Source organism: Malurus melanocephalus, unplaced genomic scaffold, assembly GCF_030028575.1.
Source record: "Malurus melanocephalus ecotype Western Australia unplaced genomic scaffold, MMel_1.1 scaffold_100, whole genome shotgun sequence".
In the NCBI taxonomy this organism is placed as follows: domain Eukaryota; kingdom Metazoa; phylum Chordata; class Aves; order Passeriformes; family Maluridae; genus Malurus; species Malurus melanocephalus.
The window spans coordinates 2010908-2035366 of record NW_026623332.1 but is presented as its reverse complement, the minus strand read 5'-3'; the positions used below and the strand labels follow the sequence as shown (position 1 = coordinate 2035366).

Genomic DNA, 24459 nt, shown 5'->3' with positions numbered 1-24459 from the left:
AAAAGAAAGCAGTACCAAAAACTGGAAAATGCAGTCAGGAGAAATGGCATGTTACTTCTTACTCTGGCAGTTTCTTTGTCTACACAGGCTGGAAGAAAACTACATTGTATGTGAAGGAGTTTGCTTACCAAGATGCATTCTTTATGCACATTATTTAGACTTCTGCAGAAAAGAGAAGCTGGAACCTGCTTGTGCTGCAACTTTTGGGAAGGTAACAAGAAAATGCCTTCATAATTTGTTAGATTAATTGTTTGATAGAATCAAAACTTAGTACACCTCTGTGAAAATTCTTCTGAAATTCGTGTGTTCTCTACTGCTTATATATGTGGATTCCGACTACTTGAAGGGATTTCATAACTTTCCCTTTGATTTATTGTAGTTTCTTACAAAAAAAAAAGCATTCTGAGTGGTTTTTTTTTTTCTTTTCCTTTTTGTTGGTGACATTAGTCAGTTCTTTCATCAAAACTGGATCTGACATGGAAGACACTTGTAATTATGCTAAAGGCAGTGTAAAGTGAGATGTGACACAAAAAGCAATGCTAGAAGGGGAAAAAAATTAATAGCACAAAGAACTCCCAAATGAAAATTTTTTGATTCATTCTATTTTCTACCCTTTCCTACAATTAGTTCTGAAATAATTTAATGAAGGGAGTTGTGAACTCTCCAAATGAAATCCTGAGTATTTAGTCAAACAGGAAACCAAAAATGTATCAAGGATCATCTTTGTTTAAACACTACTGATGTAGTAATGGTTCATACATGGCAAAATGCATTAATTTAACTAAATAATAACAATAGATTAAAAATCCAGTTCATAAAATGTTCATTTCCTATTTTATTCCTCTTAAATTTGATATATTAAGAAAATGTATATCTAATTTTCTTACACAGTTTCGGTACAAATGAGAAAGACAACAGGTTTATATTTAACCATTGTTTTGACAGTGATATGTCTAATAGACAGATCTACCTATTAGATCTACCTCTATTAATGAATTAATTTTTCAGATCACACTTTCAAATAAAAAATTAATTTATTTCTAGTTGCTTGTCCTTGAAAACAGAATAGCTAAAGTGCAGTTTCCCYTGTATTTTCTCTGAAGGGAAAAATACAGTTGTACTTTAGGAACTTGAACATAACAAGATTCTGCTAAGAAAACTAGATTTTAAGATGTAAAAGTGAAAACGGAAAGGGAGAACAGGTGGAAAGATTGGAGATACACAGGGAGATGGACAAGGATGGAAGAAAGCCTGCAGTGTGAAATAATTTATGTTGTGCCATAAGTATCACAAATGTTTATTCATGAACTACCTTAGACCATGTATTTAAACTAYGCTTTTTCTATAAACAGATTGCTGAGAAGGTATACTGGTGTTAGAAATTAATACAGTTATTTTSTCTTTAGACCATTCGCCAGAAATTYCCTCTCCTTACCACAAGGCGGCTTGGAACAAGGGGCCACTCAAAGTAAGGCACAACTACCTATGTATCTGCTTATAGAACRCCTTTTAAGAATAACATATATTTCCATGTCTCCTTAATATGTACTAATTGTCAAGGGCTTTGTTTAGATGATATACTACAAGTGAGAACTTTCGTGTGCATGATGAAACTGATACACAAACTCAAGAATATTAAGTTTGAAAACATTGCTGCAGGCATAATTTCTGAAATTAAACTTCTAAATTAAGCTTCTAAATCTTGTAATTGCATTTATGGAGACGCATATTTTGCAAATATATGGTAGGTATAAAAAGCATTTTATAGTTCATGTCTTTTTATACCTGTTCATATTTCTACAGATAGTGATTTTGTTTCCCTTTTGTAAGCCTAACAGATTTCATTGTGTGCTCTGCATAACAATATGGATTCACTTAAATGCATCACAAAAAGTGCATTGTTTAAATTGAGCACAAGGTATACTTCTGCTCTTTGTTGTGGGTATCTTATGAAACTCTGAAAAGTTTACAATCTATAGTGCAGTCATTTCATAAATAATGTATTCTATTAACTTGTATATTTGATCTGTGGAATATTAGGTTGTAGGAATAGATCATAGATAATTCTATATCACCTCGTGGTAAAATTTTTATTAGTTCTGGTTCTGGCATTATGCTTTTGGCCATGAATAATTTAGTATAAAACTGTTGAGAAGAGTGGTAACACACATATTCCCTCACATCCATTTTGCAAATACCTAAGATAGAAAACCAAAATAACTATAGTAATAGAAGAAACTCAAACATTCTGTTTGTTTGGGAAAACTTTTAATTTTGAACTATTTACCCTTGAAAGACAAAGTTACTCTTGTCTTTCAGTAGTTTATAAGCAAAACTCAAAACAAAAGGAGTTGGAAAAGGAAAAAAAAAAACTTAAGTGCTTTTCAATATACTAGAAATTTCTGAAGGATACATTTTTTACTTTCATAGTTRGGGGTTGTTAAATGTTATGCGTGGTTTTCTTCCTGCCTTAAAAATACAAGAAAAAGCTAGTTGATTCCACATTAGTTTTGATGAATAATGCAGGAGATGTCATTTGTGAATTTTAGGTTTTGTTGCAGAAAAAATGAAGCTGGGGAAGAATTTAAATTCCAGATTTTTGCAAAGACATTTTATTTTTTGAGTATGTCTCTTATTTCCTTTAAATGACCATTAATAAAAATAAAATCCAAAGGAAGTAAAGTCTTCATAGAACATTATTCTTTTTGTTTGTTTGTTTGTTTGTTTTAACAGAGGCTAGGTCTTGCATAGTGTCTATCACAGTCTTACTAATTTGTAATCCATTCACCTCTGTTAGGAGATAGTACAAAGTCTGCAATTTTTAGAGGAAAATGGGAATTGAAGTTCATTTCTCTTTTTGTAGTTGCCCTATAGATGCTGAGTATAGGGATTTTGAAGAGGGCAGCTATTGGAAAGATTCTTTATCAGGGATAAGAGGGATTTTATGCAGTGTCTTGGTGTCATTTATGTGAACTTAAGCTATGATTACAGGCATAAGATGATGTAGACATAGCTTTGCAAATGGTCATTTGCTGCTGGTGTTGTGTTTAAGATTTTAAGARGTCTGGCATTTATAATATGTGCAGGAATATTTGACAACCTACTAATTCATCAATGCCTTAGTGAATTCCTAGATAGGTTCATAACCCAATGTATTGGGTGAACCACTTACAAGTTACAATGAATGAGATGAGGGAGAAGTCTCCCATATGCTCATGATACRTTTGTTCTGACTTATCTAATGGGCTGATAAACAGCAGCCTGTGAGGATCCAATCTTCCAAAATATATTGTGACTGCATGATTTAAGCACAGTAAGTCAACCTTTCTTAAGTAAATGAATATGTTTCAAATATGTATATAGCTACAAAATTAATGGTGTTGGAACATGTGTCAAGATATTCCCCTTTTCTTTAAGATATTTAACAATGTTAATACAGAAATAACTCATGTCCAACATTTCTTCGGCAGATTCCCTATCCCTAGTGACCTTGTTGGTATTATGTGCTATATTTTCATACGGATTAACTGTTCTTGAACAATTTCCTCAAAGGGATGAGGTATCAGCAGGTTTTGTTTGAACATCTGGCACTTSTTTCTCTGTATTTCTTTCCAATTTTTCCTTGGAGACCTTTCCTCTGTAATTCTCATTTCTGCTAAGATGCATTTACATTGATCTTGTTGTGCTAAGAAGGATCTCACAAAAGGCAGAAGTGACAGTATTTCCAGTTTGGAGACTGATCATAGCGGCAAGTAGTCACAAAGAAGTGTCAGTATAAATCACAGAGTCATAGAATCATAGAGGCATAGAAAGATAGAATGGTTTGGATTGGAAGGAACCTTAAAGATCATGTAGTTTCAACCCCCACTGCCACGGGCAGAGACACTTTCAACAAGGCTGGGTTGCTCAAAACCCCATCCATTAAATTAATAWGAAAGTTAAAGGACTGTAATCAGTTTCAGTAAATTACTAGTTACATTCTTTTTATGTCAGCATGAACTCTAAATGTTACAAGCTGTTTCTGGGTTACTGGGACTAATAAGAGAGTACTTACTAGCAATTAAATTGTATTTTTAAAAGCATGATAGTGTATTGACATGGTATTATTTCTATTGCTGCTATCATTATTATGACATAGAGCTAGTAGGAGCAGAATTAGTACTAATTATTCCTGACAATGATGTTTTCTAYGGCAGTATTGCCTAGGAGCTCTGATCATTGTCCAGGACTCTACTGAGTCAGATGCTGCAAAAGCATGAAAAGGAAGAAGACAATTCTTCTCCAATGAAACAATTGCTTTTATATTGTAGAGAAAAGTTAACCCCCCAGGAAAAAGGTGACTTACTAGATGMTGCAAGCATGCATAGTAATCTGTTGATCAAGTCTGGCTGTGATCAGAAGAAAGCAAAGAAAATAATTTCCTTTTTCTATCATCTTCAAGGTGATGGAAATTGTTTTTCACCCACCTTGAAACAAGGCCAAGCTTTTTTTAACATTTTCATGAACACAAACTGGATTTGAGGAAGAGCTCCTACATTAATGTASGGAATAGAGTTGCTGTCCTAGGTGTGAGATACACAGATGTTAGTTCCTCCTCTGTTCCCAAACAGCATTTGTCATCTCTAGTTCTGGGCAAAGGTCAAACTTAAAACTGAGTCTAATGATTCCTAGAATTTAAGTCAGAGTCTCTTTTTCTCTTTTTTTTTTTTACATCCAACAACCCATTTGTACAGACGTGTCAATACAAAAACCACTCATTTAAATATTTGGCCAAGAAGGTCCAACACATTGGACAAAATTTTGTTATCAAAACTCATTAWTCTCTCATGCCCATGCTAATCACTCTATATAGCTGAAAGTAAGGGAAATTTTCTGTATTCCTGCTGAGTGAAAGAAGATGCAGCATCATAAATACTGCAAACTGCTCTCTTAGATTAGTTTTTCATAAGTAACTGTTCTCTGTTCTGAATCCTTTTTGCATGGATAATGTTGAACATACTGTGATCTCTGGTAGAACTGAGTTGAAACTTTCACAGTACATGAAWCACCTGAAGCAGCTGTTTGGGAAAACGTACAAACTGCTCTGTCCATACATGCAGAAGACTGTTTGAGCTCAAGTTACAATTTAATTTCTTTGTAGACTTTGATCAATGATGAATCTTAGCTTTTATCCATCATGTCTGAAAACTATTATCTTATTTATTAAGAGTGATTTAGTGGGTTAATAAAACTGATATGGCAGCTGGCCCGTGATAAGAAGTTATTGCAAGTCCCTGAACAGCTTAAGCCTATCATTTCCTTATCAGCTATCATTTGTGTCAGTGTATGCTAAAATCAGAGCTACAAGTTGTGTAGGAACATATGTTACAACACACAGCTGAAATTAAAAGAGAAAAGTAGTTCAGCTTGTTTTATAAAATGTCTGTTTCAAAAATTTAAAGTAAAATCCTTATGACTGATTACATTTTATTAWTTACACAATAGAAATATAAATATTAAAATACAAATACACTATACATACACATAAAAATATGCACATGAAGAGACAGAAGGAAGGCATTTGAAGATGTAGGTTAAATATGTTATTARTATGTCTGGGATGGGTATACTACTCTCAATAGGGAGTCCAAAACAAGCTGTTCAACTAATGATTTTGGCTTGTAACAGAATAATAATCTTCATACCCTATTACTCTAYGGAGTATGCCAGACAGAGCTTGTAAAGTAAGATTATCCGATTTTTAATTGTTTCTGTGTCAYRAATGGAAAGCTGTAGTTTTTAGCAYTAAAAATTCAACTACACATTACTGAAGAAAATTACAATGATACCTACTGTGCCTCTAATACACAGAATATGTACTGAAAATATCTATTCTCTACATAACAAGATGTCCCAGTGATAAATTCTGATATCTTGGGGCATTCCTATCTATTCTCTACATAACAAGATGTCCCAGTGATAAATTCTGATATCTTGGGGCATTCCATCAGGAACAAGTATATTGCCTACAACTGGATACCTAAGAACACAAATCATACTACAATTCCTGTTCCTAGCCCAAATATATTAATATTGAATTAGATGCTGAATAATCCAGAAATTGAATCCTAACTTTGTAAAGAAGTACTGGTTTTCGTTGCTTCTGGCCCAGTCTAACCTTAGCAGGAGGGAACACCAAATTTGTGGTGAAAGCATAGAAATTTTAGTTTTATTTTTAGATTTTTTTTTTTAAAAAGGCATGTGATTAAAGCTGGGAAGTTTAAACTTTTGGAATGAGATGTAGGCAACCGCTTGCTTACATGGCCAATGACAAATGTGCAGATAACATKGTTAAAGAAGCAGTCACAGTTCTATTCTGTTTTTCATCCTGTTCAATGGACACCCTTTGCAACGTAAAGACTAAGTACATGCTATTATTTCAAAGAATCCATATATGTATATTTTCAACACCTCTTGTGTCACAGTAAGGAAAGAGATGAGAAACTTTTGGTTTTCCCAGGGGCTGACAGGTGCCACAGTGATCTGGAAGTGTTATGTAGACTCATCAGTTTCAGGCAAACAGTAAAAGTGATGATGTTGCTTTTCGTCATGTTTCTTGGCTGTAAAATCCTGAACACACAAAGCAGACTGTCCCAAAACAAAAAAAAATAATTTCAGCTGAGATTTTCAAAGCTACCTAGGCTAGGCAAATTTATCATCCTAATGAACAGTTTCTTAGGTGTAATATGTATCTAATGCCTGTAATCAGCTTTGCAAATAAAAAGAACGTGAGAGTTTTGTTCTTACCTGTGACAGTTCCATCCAAGAACAAACAAAATATGATTTTTTTAGTGACCTTATGACCAGGAATAGCAGAGATGAGATGAGAATAACACTTTTGTTAATGTGTTCTATGAACTATTTGCTGGGGCTTTGTGTCTTAATGAATTTCTTCTTCAAGCTTTTGGGGAGTTTCAGTGAAATTGGTGTAATGTGTTGCACAGTGCCTACTTTGAAGTAGCTTGGTTAAACCAGCTGCCATGCTACTTTCAAGCTAATATTAGCAAAAACCAAATTAATCTTTCTAGCCTATCCATAGCATTCTTAGACAAATTTGGTTTAACACAATCAGTTTTTAAATCTATTGAGTGGAATTTATAAGACAGGRCCTATCACCTTTGATAGATGAACTCAAGCAAACTTTGCTATGACAGGTAAGGAAAGAGCTGCCCCCAGCTTGCTCTCCTGCCCTTCTCCCAAAGGTCACTTATTTTGTAGCCAGATCAGTGGAAAGCAGTAAGTAGCTACTGCACAGCTGGTTTTCTTAGCACCAACTCATTCTCTTTAGCATCTTTGGTGTCTTTGGTTAAAGTGTTGGGTGTGAGCACCACAAAGCCTGAGCAATTGTAACATTTCCTTTTTCAAGGTCTATTTGGAACAGTAATCACCAGGAGAGCAACAAGGGACACAAATGTGGATGAGAAGTGCCTAAATGACTAAAATAATTCAGACTTAGTCAGCCTACAACCTGGTAGAAGAATGAATGAATGAATGAATGAATGAATGAATGAATGAATGAATGAATGAATGAATGAATGAATGACATTATTATTAGTCATAGGAGGTTGAACATTAAGTTATAAGGTACACTGGCAAGCTATTTTCAGCTGAGAAGTGCTCTGAGAAGTCTGTATGTAGTGGTGGCAAGTCAGATAAAATCAACCTGGTAGATCAAACCCAGCACCCTTTCAAGCAAATGAAGTACAATGAAATAGAAATTAGGGGCAAGAGATGTAGCATGTTTCTGAATATTCTGTTCCAGATACATTCTTGTAAGAGAGAAARTATTTTAAATTTAATGATTGAATTTTGGATCAAATCATGGTAATATTGTTTTCTATGAGACTAGATTTGACTATGATATGAGACTAGAACTATGTCAGTTCAATGTTTTGTTAGAACCTGTTTAGAAAAGTTTTCAGAAAGCATTTAAAATCAACTTGACAGTTTGCTTTACTTTCAGTTTGTGAGCTTGGTTTACTTGACATGTCACTCATAAACACTTTTTTTTTTTTGCTACAGGTATCACTATTATGGAATTGGCATTAAAGAAAGCAGTGCATACTACCACTCTGTGTATTCTGGAAAAGGCTTAACCAGGTAAAATAACAACTTCTGAGACTTAAGCAGTGAAGGTCTAACTRTAATCTTTCCTTAGGAAGGTATTTGTAGAAGTCTAATTTTTGTTTCTACCAGAACAGATATTGTYGCTTATCTCAGTGTTTTAAGAGGTTGATCTAGATATTTTGCTAATGTCTTCCAGTTTGACCCCCCACAATCAGTGTAAAGCTACATCAACTTGTAACAGCAGAACATTTGTTCTAGCTTGTATGAGGCAGWAAAGTCCCATTTCCAGAGCACTTGTCTAATTTTGTTTGCTTGTGTGTCACCCTGTGAGTTCTCTCCCCAAGACAGCTTTCCATTATGAAAAGCGTGGAGAATGGTGTGAAGCTGGCACCTGTGGGGCAGGAGGGAGGGGGTCAGTGTAGATTAATATTTACAGGTCCTTTGACTGGCTAATATCAGTTTAAACCTAACCCAGGAAGCTCTAATTATATTTATTTAAGGGACAGCTAGCAGGATCAATACGTTACGATAGCTGCCTGTTGGTTTGCCAAAGATTAATAGTTCGTAAAACAAATGTTTCTGTTCACATATGGCTTGAATGATGGCTTTCATTGTCTGTGGCAGTATACCTGGATAAGTGGGACTTTGAGAAAGGAAAGGAATAAATGAGTTTWTAATCACACATAGAAAATTCAACTGGTGGCAGATTTAGGTAATATCCAAAGAGACCTTTTCCAAACAATAAGACACGTGTAAAAATTGARGGTAATGCTGTCAATGATGCCTAAAAAGGGAGGGTTCTCTCCACAGCAATACTGAAGCTTTAATAGAATATGCTCACTCTTTGTTTGGTATTTATCCAATAAATATCCAGAGCTGTGGAGRTGTTGCTGATACACAGTGTATTTTTCTTTCATAATGCAGAATTATCTTGAACAAATTGTTCATCTTGTTGACTAAAAGACAGTTTTTTTTTTCATTTAAGGGAATATAATAATTCTTATCCTCAGCTTTATGTCAGGCAGGCACAATCTAGCAGCAATGAGAGCAGAGTAAGGGGAGGTTCTACAAAATTTTCCAAGGTTGAATTTCTGACAGTATACATTCACATAAAGATGATGTAGATACTCTAAGACTTTCCTAGATACTAAGATTTTCAGTACTACTCWCTAGATTCACTAGATTTGCTAATTACGAACCTTTTCTTTGTGTTAGAATCTGTGCTGTCCTGTATGAAATGTTGAATTTTCAGGGTCCAGCAGTTAAATTACCTCCTTGCCTGATTTAAAACAGAAGCTCAAATGCTCATTTTGCACAATCTGATCCATTTGGTTGGATTTCTTTGTGTGAAGAGAACAATGCAGTAGCCTGGGATTAMAAAGAAGCTTTTGGATATGGAAAGAATCAGGCAAAGGGATTCAGAACTAAATCTCCCAATTCCTGGCTGCTGCATAAAGTGATCCATGCAATCTGTCCTTATGTCTCTTTCCATAGGAAAGTCATAGGTAGGACTCTTGAAGAGCAATGCTAGCAGATGCTGCCTCACATTTTTGCTGTACATTCCGTGTACATTTTGTYGAACATGTGGAAATCCAGAATCCAAACCAAGTACACCTAGCCATGAAGTTAATTAGGACCACGTTTTAATCAGCTGAGTGATGCCTTTGTTTATACTTARCTATCAGAAGGCAAGTGAACTGTCTAGGTGACATATGCTGGATCACCATGTGATGGGAACAGTCAGGCACCTAGGCAGGCCTGGGCAGGAGGAATTCCACAACTGCTCAGCCTCTGGGTTTCTGTCCTGCCAGAAAGCATCTCAACAAGTGGGAAATCATGATATTGCCACTAATAATTATGAGACTTCATGTGGCCCACAGTATCTTATCAGTTGGCAGCTAGTGGAGCAGGAAATAACAATAATCAAACAACATTTATCATTATACTGATCCATTAGAATCCCCATCATTATACATTCTCTACTTCAGCACTTAAAATTTAATTTTTTTTCTGATTTCTGCACTGAGGCATTGTCTGATAGTCCAATGACTACATTGGGAATCTGTCAACTGGACTTCACTTTACTGCAACACATTTTTGCCAGTTAAGGAAGCTTTTATCTCAGAAATGTATTTCATTGCATCAAACTAGTACTGTAGGAAAAAAGAATGGGAAATCACTATCATTTCTTAATTTTCCCAAGAAATGTAAATTTTATATATATATGCATACTTTTCTACTCTGAATTTACTCAGCTCTATCAAAAACTGTATCTATTTCCTTATAAAGACCTTATGGGCTTGGACCTATGCTGCCCTTTTGGTGTTTGAAAAGTGGCAAAGATCCAAACAAAAACCTGAAACTAGATTTTATACTTTGCTATTTAGTCAGTGGTCTTAATCTTCATGTTTTATAGGATATCAGTAAGTTTCCTGATATCATCARGCATTTGCAAATCAGTGGAAGAAGTTAAGAAAAAAAATTGAAAAGCCCATAAAAACATGTCATTGYATTTGGAAAAATGTGATAATTTTTCTARTWGAAGYATATATATGCATATATACAGATATATGATCTCTACAAATATTCTGCTAAGGAAAAAATAATCAAATGTGTTTATTTTCAAAGGTTCTCTGGAAGCAAGCTAAAGAATGAGGTAAGTGGTGTAGTCTGTTTCCTTCTGTTGTAATTCAAATATAACATGACCTGCGGTTTCCTTCACATTAATTTCTTTGAAAATTGCAACTGTATTTTTCACTAAATTTTGACTGCATAACCTTTTTAAACAAAGCTGAATATTTGATCCTCTAAATAGTCAAAGAAAAATAAGATTGGAAAACACCTACGGTTCCCATTCCAATCTAGCTACCCATAACCATATTTAAGCAAAGGATCAAGCTCTACCTTTGGGTTTTTTTACATCTTACTTTTACAGGAGGGCTTTTTCAGAATCTCATTTGTCTGAATGGAAACTGAAAAGAAATTTTTTTTAGAATAAACTGAAATTTCTGCCTCCTGGTCAGAATTGCCTTTCTCTATTTTTTGCTCTGCATGACACTTTGTTGTGATGTCTTTTTGCTGCTTTTGCTTGCTGGATGGAACAAACATAAGCTGCTAGTAACTTCTTATCAGCCTTATAGCTTTTTACTGTACTTGTTATTATTTGAATACCTTCAGAGTAAAAAAAAAMCATAAAGTCTTGTAAATGGCATGTTTCCAATTTCTGTTGGAATTATCGCTTCTGATGAACCCCAGAACTGGATTTGGTTTTGTTGGTTTTTGTTCTCCAGCCCCCCACAAGGAGTCTACATTTTTACTACTATGATAGAGTCACTGTCATTCTGCTCCTATTTATAGTAGAAAATTACGGATTATTGTACATTAAGGGTTAAGGGCTGCTCCCAGTATTTTTCTTTGACACTGAGTTCAATTGGCATGGAATGTCCTGCATCCATATTACAAATTGAACCTATAAAAAGACACAGGGATCTCTCTGCCACATTGCCACAAAGAAATCTTCCAAATGTGCAGTACCTATTGAGGTATGATTAGAAGCTGTTTGGGATACTGCTAATTGGCATGGGCTAAAAGAATGTCAGAGGCCATTCTGAGTAACAGTTTCAGTATTGCCTGGGAATGTTTCCTGACACCGTTTAATTTACTAGACTAAATAKACCCTCTGTGATCAAGTGATACACAGCAAGCCTTTCACCTTTTTCATTTTCAGATAAGCAAYTTCTAGCTGATAGCAGACATTTTTATTGGTCCCCAAGAGTGTAACTTTGGTCCACTGATTTTCATCCCCCTTATTACCATGATCTCAAAGCCATCCAGATCTTTCTACATGACCTCTTGGTCTCCCTCTGTTGCTGATTTCATTAGCTCATGTCAACCAATTTAATATACCAAATGTTCSATGATGTCAGCCCCAAGTCTGACCTTTGGGAATCTTCACTTCAATCCCTTTTCAACCCAGTAGTTTGCCTGTCAACACAACTTGTTAGGATTTCAGCTGGAGTCAATTTCTTAAACATTTTTGCATTCTTTTACTAATCCCCACTYTCTCTCCAGCCTAACTAATCATTTCCCATGGTGACAGTACGTCAAGTATTTTAGTGAGGTTCAGATAGATTAGATCTGTTGCATTTTCCCTGTTCAGATAATCAGCTATCTTATCAAAAAAAGATAGTACTGTGCCATGGGATATCCCCAGCATATTCATGAGCACTATTGCTCATTTGTTCAGAGTTTTGTGATGGAATATATCTGATTCCCTTGGCATAAATAGATGCATATTTTCTTCCATCTCTGATGTGACATTCCCAGTCTACCTTGGGACTGACAATCCCACAAACCTGTTTTATTTCTGTGCCAAAGTTCCTTTGTCCTTCCAGAAAAAAATGTTCACAGATAAGTCAGTGGAAATACGTGAGAAAGCGCACATCACTAAGTTCTTCATTGTCTAGCTTTGTATTGTCTGAAATTATTGAGGAAGGTCTTAGAAGAAAAAAAGTATTTCATGGTCAAAACTGAATTACTAAATTATAATAATCTCAGTGTATGGAAAATTTGGCATTATATTTTCATTACTGAGAATAGGTGACAGATATCTCCTTATTCATTTGCTTGAAAGTACATGCAATTAGGTATTCCAAAAAGCTTTCTAACGATTGCATAAMGTGTAATTCTCAGTAGGAACATAAAGACATTGAAAAGATGTTAAARCACTGATTGTCTAGATATACTGAGTAAATGGCATTTGAATGAACACTTATTGAGTGCCAGGGACACTGTTTACTTCTGGTATGTTTTATTGCATTTTCTAGTATTCTCTCTGTAGGGGGAGATATCAGCAAATTCTTTTATCTAAACCAGTTAGTGCACCATTAGAGTCTGCATGGTTAATTAGGCAGATAATATTATGGTCATTATCTTAATGTTAAATGGCCATTAGAAACAGATGGCATTAAATTGAAAGGGCAAGTGGCAGTGGGTTAAAATATTAAGCCTAGAACCGAAGCACAGTCATATAAGTCCATTAGCAAGGTAAAAAACATTGCAGATTATCTTCTCTTAAACCTCCCACYACCATCACTACCTTATTTTAAATGAATGAATCGGTTTTAATCAGAGCTTTTAATATATTTCATGGGTAATTGCATAATAAAATCATTAAGATTACTCCTGTTAAAAAATAGCCTCTTTATACTCATAGACAATTATAACACCACAAAAATATTGACACAAARAAGTACTAATGTTTCTAAATTTCTACAATTTCTTTTCCTTGGAGCTTTATATGTGTTTGAATAGTAAATAGCACAGGCAAAATTATTTTACGTAATGTATGCTGTTGGTTTTTTCTTGACTGTTTTGCCCTATAAAAATAGGGCTATATTTATGTTGAATAAGTCAGTCACAGCTATGGTTTTCTAAATTCTGTATTTGAGATAATTTCACTTGAAACTAGCCTTCAATTAATGAGTCAATATTTACAGAAAAATAATCTCATTTGCAAGCTTCTGCACTATATGTTGCACTATGTATCTACCATTCCCACACCAGTGAAATCTAACTGTAGGCAAAGGGGCAGGAAAAGGTCACTTCAAGTTGCATTCAAATGCCTTGTACATAGATGTCATCCATTAATACAGAAGGAATCTGAACAGAAATAATAGATTTACCACAGGAATATGCAGAAGGCCAGCTCATGGCTCTGCATACAGACTTGACATAAGGACTGGTTAGGCCAAAAGAGACTGAAGGTTTCAGCGAGATAGTCTTTAGATTTGAATATAATGCTATCAGAATAAGTACTGTTTGGCCAGTAAGGACAGAACCGTAATACCAATTGTATTGCTTCTCTTGGGGATGAGGATTTCCCCTTAATTGTACCATTTGAGAGTTTAATAAGCCTAGTGTGGTGTCCATTATAAGCATACTTATACTGTTTTAACCCAGGATATACTCAAGATATTTTTGTGGTCTGTAAGTACTACAAGATGTGTGTATCTATAATATTTCAGATGTCACAAGCTAAGGAGGYTTGAGATGTGAACTCTAAGAACTGAAAGACACTCTCAGATTAACCAAATTTAGCATACATCMGGAGGCATTTATCTGGACCCCAGGTCAGCAATGACTGTGTCTCAACAGAGGAACGGGAAAGCACTAAATGTGAATATCTTACTGGGAATGGGAATATTCCTACTGAGATGTAAAACTGAAACTTCATGTTMTTAAGTCTGCCACAATCACAGAAAATAATATAATGAATACGTGGCATGGAAGTATCCATAGATCCTATACACCATCACATCCATACCAAATGTTACCAAACTTTATGAGAAACTAAAAATAATGGTTGCCATAATAAAAGAGCAGAAATCACTCAGAGCAGAGAGAGAGCAGGGGAGAGCTGTAATATCTCCACTACCCTAAWTCTTTGCACTAGAAAGCTGCGACTTAGAGTCTCCCTGAATCACAGAATTACAGTCCGTACTGTAGAGGAGAGTTGTACTCTTAACATAGATCAAATTCAGTGCTTGTAGAATTCCATTAAATAATGCATAGCAAAGGTTATATCACTCTGATTCCAAACTCTGTTTGATTCCAGTTTAGATCTAGACACATAATTAATAACCTTCCTGAGCTGGTATCCAAATCTGGATAAACATCAGTATTTTYGAAGGATTATCTGAATGCAAGTATTCTGGAATACTGAGAGACTCGTGAGATTATATACAAGTTTAGCATGATTTTTTGGTTTCAGATGTGACAGTATCAGCTATTTCAATGTCCCTGTTTTTTCCCTTCCATTTCAGGGTGGTTTTACTCGTAAATATTCCCTGAGTTCCAAAACTGGAACACTCCTCCCAGAGTTTCCAAGTGCTCAACACCTTTTGCTTCAAGGGTGCATTTCTAAAGACAAGGTAAAATGGGAGCTCCTTCTCTTCTGTCTTAGAGATCAAAAATATTSCTCAGAATGTTTCTTCATGTCTTAGCCTTTGAGGTATTGACATGAAAGAGCCAGAAATGTCCATAATCAAACAGAGGTGACTGATTTATAGAGGAGGCAAACCTTTACTAACACCGATTAACTGGCTTTCCAATGGAAAGGTGGTTGAATTATTTACCTATTAACTGACCCAGTATTTTACACACTGATGGTATGTAAGACAGGGAGAGGAAAATAAACAAACAACTGAGAGTTGTATTCTTTCCAAATACCTTTGGATTTAAGGTAAAATTTGTTCTGATTAGAACAGAACAAAGATTTCACAACAAATAATTAGATGAAATTTACTGTCTTACATTAATTGTTTAGAAAGAGACTGAAAATCTGAATATGTTTGGKTTTTTTTTAAATTACTAAAATAATTCCTCATATCAATGCTTGGTATTGTTTAACCTAAGGATAACTTTCAGTTGGAAGTATCTTACTCATGTTCTATGTCTTTGACTTTTTGCCTGTGTATAATGTGTGTGTTCTTTCTGGTCACATTACTAGCTGCTACATCCCTACACTGTGCTAGAAATCCTTTGACAGACATCTTGAAMTTTTCAATTTAGCCTCCAGTGCAGGTGATAGTGACTGGTTTGAGATACATTGCTTTGAAGCATTTTGCTAAGCTCCTCCTTAGCTTGTTCTGTGAAAGTAGTGAAGCCTAGGATTCCTGTAGGGAGTAGCAAAACAAAAGGAGTCACCTTAGCTGGAAATCTCAGCTGGAAATCTTATCATTCCTAAAGAGAGCCCAAGAACACTTATAGTCAGCAGTGCACCACCTGCTGCTATATCCTCCATCAGTGAAGTGACATGTCTCATATATTCAGCATTCTGATTAAATTAAATCTAACAAATGTTTGAGGTTCCTTGAAGATTCAACACAGCAGTGTAAACAAAACAGATTTTTGCTGTTCCAACAATGGAGAAAAACGTGCAATGCAACATTGTGCACCACTGTCTGGGAGCAGACTCATTGAGTTATGAGGAGACTGAGGGAAGAGAGATTAATTTCTATGTGTCTCTTACACTCCCTTTTGTTGCTGCTCTTTCCTTGTTTCTTATTCTATCATTTCTTGTTGTATTTCCTTACTGTTTTTTCACTCCTTCATGTTATGTGACCAAAGCTTATTGAACCTAAGATATTTAGGTACTCTGTTGAAGACAGCCCATACATGAACTCCTGCATTAAACTCCTAAGGAGTTGCCTGTAACTCAGATCGCTGGAGAGTCCATGAATACAGCWGTCTGCACTAAAATAGATGTGTAATTCCTGCATTTAATGTTTCTGGAGAGAATTTACCCAAACTTTAAAATTCCATCAACTTCATTCAAAACAAAACAAATCTTTAAAATGTTCTTAAGCCACAAACTTTGCTACTGCTTTACAAAGATATGCAGTTAGAGAAGCAGCTCGAAAATCAGAAAGGTCTTTTTTCAAAGAAATCAATTGCAATAATTTTTTWAAGAAATCTGTATCCTGAATCTATTGCATTAGATGCACTAGGTTAATTCAAAATCTGATGGTGGTTTGCYGGGGAAATTTACAAGCTGTGAGAAACCTTCTGTGATTCAGGACCATAAGAATGGTTTTGTTAGCACTTTTCCTTCCTTAAAAAAGTTTGCATGTTTCTTGTCTTATAATTTGCTACAATTTTTTTAAAAACACTACNTTTTATAAGGGAGCACTCCACTCAGATAAAGTAGCCTGATGAGATAAAAGGGAGTTCTGCTTTTTAAAGCTCAGTTCGTGTGAGGCAGTGATTAAACTTTGACCAAATGACTGGCAGCTATTTTCTCATTTGTCCAACTAGATGATGTTTCAKAACACTCATAGACGCCTATAGTAGCCTAATGATTAACTTGCACTGCTCTATGGGATTAATCTTAGCTTCAGAAAGGTGAATTTACTTTACCATCTGACTGACTAATCTGGCTATTGCCTTACTTTATTATCCACATTTTCACAGGGTGTACAGGTTCAGATGCTACATTTCTGAAAACAGCATCAGTGCTTGACTTAAATAATGACTTAAATAATGTTTGAATAATAATGGCATAAAGCTAGAGATGAGTGACATCCTCACCACTTCTGGATATACAGGCTGCCTATTTGTAAATATGCATTGTAGTACAGTTTATGCTATGTGTTTAAATACCAGCTACAGAAAGCAGAAACTTAGAACACCGTAGCAGTAAAGGAAAGAGTTAAGAAAGTCTGTTTAATATTTCTTTCTTCCAAAAYAGGTAGATACTCTTATCATGATGTACAAAACACACTGTCAGTGTGTCCTTGACAATGCAATTAATGGGAACTTTGAAGAGGTAAGGTTGTTTGAACACACATTCTTGGTATGTATGCATGGGGAGCCAAAAAAGCATGATTTATGTCTATGAATCTGGTTCCTATTCCTTTAGATCCAGCATTTCCTATTACATTTTTGGCAAGGAATGCCTGACCATCTTCTTCCCCTGCTTGAAAATCCTATCATCATTGACATTTTCTGTGTCTGTGACTCTATACTGTATAAGGTAAGTTAAGCATTGGGAAATCTCAACCATGGTACAACTTTTGTGTCTGTAAAAAGATAGAATGACAGGAAGCCATGACTGCTCTCTGCTGAAAATCAGCAAGSAAATAATTCAAATCAAGAAATAAAATTGGGACCTGTAAGGGCTGGACTCCAGGCTCAGCTCTGCCAAACACCTGATGTGTGACTGTGGGCCACACACTAACAGTGAAAGCCTGGCCTACTTCTTGCATGTAGCTAAAAAAAATGCTTGTGTGCTCACTGACAAGCCTGGCTAAGGTAATCCTGGATGAAAACTGAAGCCTTGTTTTCATGGAAAAGATTATGGCAATTTCTACCAGAAAYGAGAGTCCGTGGCACATTGGTAAGGTGATTCCACATGCCAATCTGCTACTCACAGGTTATGTCAGGCCATGGTTTCATGTTACGAGGTTGCAACAATACTGGGATAAGATATTCTTACCTCTCCTGTCTGCTGCATTTCATTTCTGTTCCTATGCTGCTAGGTATACCACCAAAACTGCTACACTCTAAACTGATTTGTGTTTAAAAAAAAAAAAAAAAAGGAATAATTGTTTTGCAGAGCTTTTGGGACATATGAGTTCTTCGATCCAACTCATGGCACAATCACATAAGCAGTTGAAACTTAGTAAAACCTTGGAGTGTTGCAAGGTCAGGAATAGGTCATARGGCACTGGGAAAAAATAAAATAATGCCACCACATTTTCTTGAGTTTTTAATTTGGAAAGTCAGATCAGACGATTATTTAGTAGATACCAAGTGCTTCAAGTTCCTCTGATAGAACATGCCATAGAAATAGAAAAGGATTGTCATATAGGTGTCTAACAGATTTCACATCACATGTTGAGAAGAAACATCTAGTGGCTTAACAGCAAACACCAACCAGTCAAAGCAAAATACTTGAGAGTCTTTAGCCCTGATGCCTTATTATAATCAATTTGTCATTCTTTACTGTACAAAAATATGGGGGAAAATCCAGAAAAGATGAAAGTAAGTATTTCTTAGAAGCATATCAAGCTGTAAAATAAGTGTTTTAGTTAGCATACTCAAGTAAAGGTAATTAGCATCAAGAATCATAATTACTGCCCAGGAGATTAAGGGTCATTAAGCCTCATTTACTTGTAGAGGTTATAATGTACCTTGAGTTTATGAGCTTTTTCCTGCTATAAATGTTCAATATGTCTCTGTCTCAATAGATTCCCTTTTAACTTTTTTTTTATGATAGATTTAATGTGACAGAAGAAGAAATACTAAAAGAACATTAAATTACAAATTGAATAAGATCAAATTTCTCAAAAATTCAAAATTTGCTGTTGTGCCTCTTCTTTTTCTCTCATTATTTCTTACTTATAATCATGTTAGCTATTCTTGACAGCGCAGCTTACAGAATGAAAAAGACACTACATTGGATTGTTACTTTTGCACTAACAGTGAAAGGAGATTTTTGGGTTATAGGCTAACAACTTTGTCCTCCAAAATAACATTTCCTAGGGGGCATGCCAGATGGCACAGCTTTTTGCCAAAAGTGTTCCATGGCACACTTAGCTACAGGGAACTTTATGACTAAACTCTGAATACCTTCAGTGCCATGTCCACTTTGGCACAAAGATGAATCAACAGTATTTAAGAACTTGGGAGATGTTTTATAGAGACTTGGTGATGCTAGAAAAGGTAAAGTGTTTATGCATCTCACTTCTACTAATTTCCCCACTCTAAGATATGTGGGTTACAATGTTTTCTTTGGGTGTGTTTTTTGTTTTACKGGGATGAAGATATGCATTAAGAATGCGCACTATCTAAGTATATAAATATCTCGTATGYTCCTATGTAATAGTGATTGAAGAAATCCTATAAACATCTGGACAATAGGCTGAATGGCTCTATTTTGTATSAATTTTATGCACCAATCACTTCTCAGTCTAAGTAGACAAGACAGACATGAATGAATAAATGAATAAATGGCCAGTAGAAGCATGATGTCATTTTCTGTTAACTTTTTGAAGGTTCTTACAGATGTACTCATCCCTGCAACGATGCAAGAAATGCCAGAAAGGTAGGTATTTGACAATAATCATGGTACATTCTGATTTTTARGCATATTCCAGATAAATACCAGTAATTCTATATTCTAGAGAAATTTCATCACAGTATTTATGCTCCTTTTTAGAATATTAGAGTACGTATGGCAAAATGGTGTCAGCTCTGAGGGCAGCTRTAGAACAGCCTTAAAATATTACATAGCATTTTAATGTCCCAATTGGCTTACAATTTTTCCCAGAGGAAGTACATACCAATATGTAGTCAATATGTAGATCAATTATTGGTCATTTTTTGTTTCTTTTGCTAACACCTGAGGAGTAATTCATAGATAAGTTCAGGAGTCTGTTGATTCAAACCCATGTATTTAAACTAATGCAAGAAAATTTTTATTGGTGATTCTCTAAATCACGTCTTTTCCCTCATAGTTTACTGGCAGATATAAGAAATTTTGCAAAAAACTGGGAACAGTGGGTTGCTTCCTCTTTGGAAAATCTACCAGAAAACCTGATAGATAAGAAATTGCCTATTGCACGAAGATTTGTTTCCTCCCTGAAGCGACAGACATCATTCCTACACCTAGCACAGGTAAACAGATAAGACTACACATTCAAAAATTTGCCAGTTGTATATAGAGTACCTTTCTGGCTATGAGATACAATGCATTATTTTTTTCAATGTTGATCTTCATCCATGGAAGGCTTATATCATGCGGTTTTAATAATGAAATTAGAAAGTGACCGTAGATCTGACCAAAACTTCAAACTTTTGTACCAGAATAGAGAGCAAAGACCATTAATGAAGTGCYATCCCAGGAAGTTTTGTCAATGAAATGATGAAGTGGACTATATGTGTATTTTTTATAATACCAAATAGGAAAATATCAGATGATCCTTCTTGCCTAGAAAAGATTTGCTGTCTTGTCTATGAAGTTCTTTACTGAGCCTATTTCTTTTTGAGTTTTGAATGAAAAGAAAAAAAAGGGAGTGGCAGGTAGCTGGGGACTCCAAGGCTGTGCTGTCAGGATACAGGTATCTACAGTTAGGAATTATGTCCATGTGGTGGTTTTTTAGATTACACAAAAGAGAAAATGCCTTTAAAGTAACTTCCTTCAGTGCTAACATCTTGGGCTTTGAGGTGGTAATTCTCATGAAAAACTGTAGACACACCACATATTCATCTTGACTTGGTTCTCTCTTTCATAAATATTGAGACAGAAGCAGCATATGTGTGATATTGTGAAAATCTGATAGGAAGACACATTAGAAGAGCATTAGGAGTCAAAAGAAGAGGAAACATTATCTCATCTGATCTGTGATAAACCCAGCCATGGCAATAATTAGAGTCTTCTTTGAGGAGTTTCCAGGTGATCCCTGGGTGTGGACTGGTGCTGGTTTTGGCTGGGATAGTGTTAATKTTGTTCAYCATAGTACAGGTCTATATATTGGATTTGTACTGGAAACTTGATAAATTAGGGCTATTTTGGCTGGCTGCTGCTGAGCAGAGTTTACACAGCCAAGGTATTTTCAGCTTCTTACACCATAGTGCCAGCAAGTAGGTTAGGGGTACATAAAAATTTGGTGGGGGACATAGCTGGGACAGCTAGCCCYARCTGATCACAGGAATATTCCATACCACAGACCAACAATAAAACTGGGGGGGGAAGTTTGCCAGGGCACCACTGCTCAGGCACTTGGTTGGTTGGTGGTGAGCAATTGTTTTCTTTTGCCTCCCTGGTCTTTGTATTTTCCTCTGTAGTTTTTTGGGGTTTCTTTTAAACTTTAAAATTATTGTTATTGTTATTATTATTTCTTTTAAAAATTATTAAATTGTTTTTAACTCAACCAACTAGTTTTCTTACTTTTAATTCTCCCCCCCATCCCATGGCAGGGTAGGGAGAGTGTGAGTGGCTGGGTGGTGCTGAGTGTCATCCGGGGCTAAATCACTCATCTTGCTCTCTCTTGCAGATTGCTCGGCCAGCTCTTTTTGATCARCATGTGGTGAATTCCATGGTGTCGGATATTGAAAAAGTTGATTTGAATAGTATTGGATCTCAGGCCCTCCTGGCAGTCTCAGGGAGCACAGACTCTGATGGGGAAATCTACAATGAATGTAAGTCAATGGTGATATCTTTTTACCTTTAAAAGTAATTMATTCTTTCATTCTACGCCACACCAGTCTACTTGCACTGTCTGAGACAGGGCACTCATAGACTGTGCATTCTCTCATCTGGGTCACTAAACTTCAGTAGGTTAAGAAAACCAATTGGTTGCCTTAGCATGCGCTACAAGAACAGAACCTTGTGCTGGGGAGTCATSCCAGCTGGATGACTTTAAATGATTTATGAAAAATTCATTTACATGTCAGTTGCAAACCTCTTCTGAAACTTTGTCCTAATTATATGGGGATATTAGCATAGATTGGTTCTTGAAAGATACCTCAAAAAGTCCATATCATTGTGGTTTCATGTAATGGATATTTGAACTATTTTACTTTTTTTTTTTATTAATTGGATTTTTTTCCAAAAGTTGAACTTTCTATCATATTACAAAGAAAGCTTTACTACTAAACTTAGTATTAGAAAGGTTTTTAGGTTGAATCTACAAAAGAATGGAAAATAAAATTATCTTCTTTTGCTTTTATTTTCTTGTAAAACTTCCTTGTCTGACAACCTGTATCATTGTGATGCTTAAGTAATTAAAATATGTGTGTGTGATGGACGTGTGTCTTCTTGCTTTGCTGGGGAATTACTTATTTCTTCACTGCTCTAATTCTTTGCTTTTCCTTTCCAWGCCTCAATATTGTCATATGGCTGGTGAGTGGCTTTTTCTCATGTTCAGAATAGTGTGCAATGATATGTTCTCCTTTTTACATGGTAGATGACTCTATTACAGTGTTCCAAGAACTGAAGGACCTTCTAAAGAAGAATGCCACTGTGGAATCATTTATTGAATGGTTGGATACTGTGGTTGAGCAAAGGGTTATCAAGGTACCTTTCAAATGTTCTGCCTGACTCCACACTTAATCATACTCCCCTTACTCCTTGCACAGACCCTTATGCAGTCCCACTGATTTTTCACAAGGGATTTTCAATTTTGTTTCTATTGCTTTGCTGTAACAGGGAAGTTTGTCATTTGGTGTCAAAAATTCCAGAATTATTAGTTCTAGTTAATCATTCTGAACAGTGTTATGTATGTGGCAAACTGAGAAGTATTGTAGCTAAAACACTGAAGTCAGAACTTTCTCTAACTGCACATGAAAGAAAGCCTCCCACCCTATGTGCACCTGCAGAATCACAGAGGTAACTGCTCAGTGAGTAAGGTGAACAAAAGTTGTTCCTTAAAGAAGCAATTCTTTCTTCCATGGCATTTGGGTGGTACTGTGTGTGATACAAGTTACTGCAGCAAGTAGTTTAAGAAGTAGCTAGCCTCCAGGATTTATGTATTCTACGGGATGGAAGATATAGTTTTGTAGCTTTGTAAGAGGCTTAATGCAGTAATTGATGGTTTTTGTGGATTCTCCTGCCCACCTCCAATTTACAAGAAGTATTTCATGAAGTATTTTATGTGCATATAGTTATGTAGGGATTAATAAACTACAGCTTAAAACAAAATTAAGGATTTTTGACTTATAGCTAAGTAAGAGATATTTACCCAATTTTTGACTTTAATTACTGTGAATTAGCAGAAAAAAATGTTACATGTTGTTGGCTAATAGTTGAACACTAGTCTTCTTATCAGACTTTTTCTGTCTGGAAATACAGTATCTTACTCATCATTTTAGGTAGGATCCTGATATGAATGGATGTGAAAGGATGAGATAGTACAATTAGCATCAAATGGCTGGCAGAAGAGTGACTGCTACTTAGAGGAAAACCATGGGCATGTCATTTTTCCTTTCTTTGCCTGTTTTTCCAAATTTCAATGGAGACAGTGATAATTTATTTCTTTTTGAAGTACTCTGAGTTTCTTAATGTTTGCTGTCATATGTGAGCAGCACAGTGAGGAGCTTTGGATAAAACAGGGCAGCAAAGCCTAAGCAAGTCCTCACACACACAGAAAGCTCTTGAGGCAAAAAACTCCCTTTGAAGCTGAGTAATCTCAACTTATTTTAGACCAGAATAATTATGTCTTACTTTCATTCCACAATTTCAGAAGACAATTCCTGGTAAGCAAGTCAGGCAGAAAATGTGAAGCACTTTCCCATTCAGCATTTACTATGTGATACTATATTATTAAAGCTAACAGGTATGGTTCCTAGAATTGTTTTCCTGTAGTTAAGGGAAGAAATACCAACAAGTTCTGATATGAAGCTAGGTCGACTAGAGCAGAAGCTAATAATTTACAGAACATGTAATCCTTCCACTGCTGTCTGCCTTCTGTTCATGCTGAAGGGTGGCTACTGTCAAACTCACACAACAGCTTCTTTCTGCTCGCTGTTTGATAAAGTAACAAGGCATATGTTACCACATGAACAAATCACTGCCAGAGCAAAGTGACAGTATGAAATGAGCAGTATTAAAAGCATCACTTTGATCATCATGATAGTAACATACCATTCTGTAAGAGAAATGCTGCCAGTATTACACAGATTAAATGAAAGTACAAAGAATTTCTGTTCCCTGTTTATGTGGAAGAGCATACTGCCAGAGTGGGAGCTTTTTCTTTTCCTTCCTTCCTTCCTTCCTTCCTTCCTTCCTTCCTTCCTTCCTTCCTTCCTTCCTTCCTTCCTTCCTTCCTTCCTTCCTTCCTTCCTTCCTTC

At 35.7% G+C, this 24459-nt stretch overlaps 1 protein-coding gene across 1 annotated transcript in view; it reads left to right on the top strand.

The window, feature by feature from the left end:
* The window catches only part of RFX6 (regulatory factor X6), a 33097-nt gene that overhangs the window by 2142 nt on the left and 6496 nt on the right, over nucleotides 1-24459 (top strand). Inside the window, exons 3-13 of the mRNA XM_057368972.1 lie at nucleotides 88-211; nucleotides 1407-1468; nucleotides 8062-8139; nucleotides 10735-10762; nucleotides 14931-15038; nucleotides 17357-17434; nucleotides 17528-17641; nucleotides 19665-19714; nucleotides 20127-20286; nucleotides 21666-21810; nucleotides 22578-22687. Coding sequence (XP_057224955.1) covers nucleotides 88-211; nucleotides 1407-1468; nucleotides 8062-8139; nucleotides 10735-10762; nucleotides 14931-15038; nucleotides 17357-17434; nucleotides 17528-17641; nucleotides 19665-19714; nucleotides 20127-20286; nucleotides 21666-21810; nucleotides 22578-22687 — 1057 coding nt within the window. The remainder of the gene's footprint in view (nucleotides 1-87; nucleotides 212-1406; nucleotides 1469-8061; nucleotides 8140-10734; nucleotides 10763-14930; nucleotides 15039-17356; nucleotides 17435-17527; nucleotides 17642-19664; nucleotides 19715-20126; nucleotides 20287-21665; nucleotides 21811-22577; nucleotides 22688-24459) is intronic.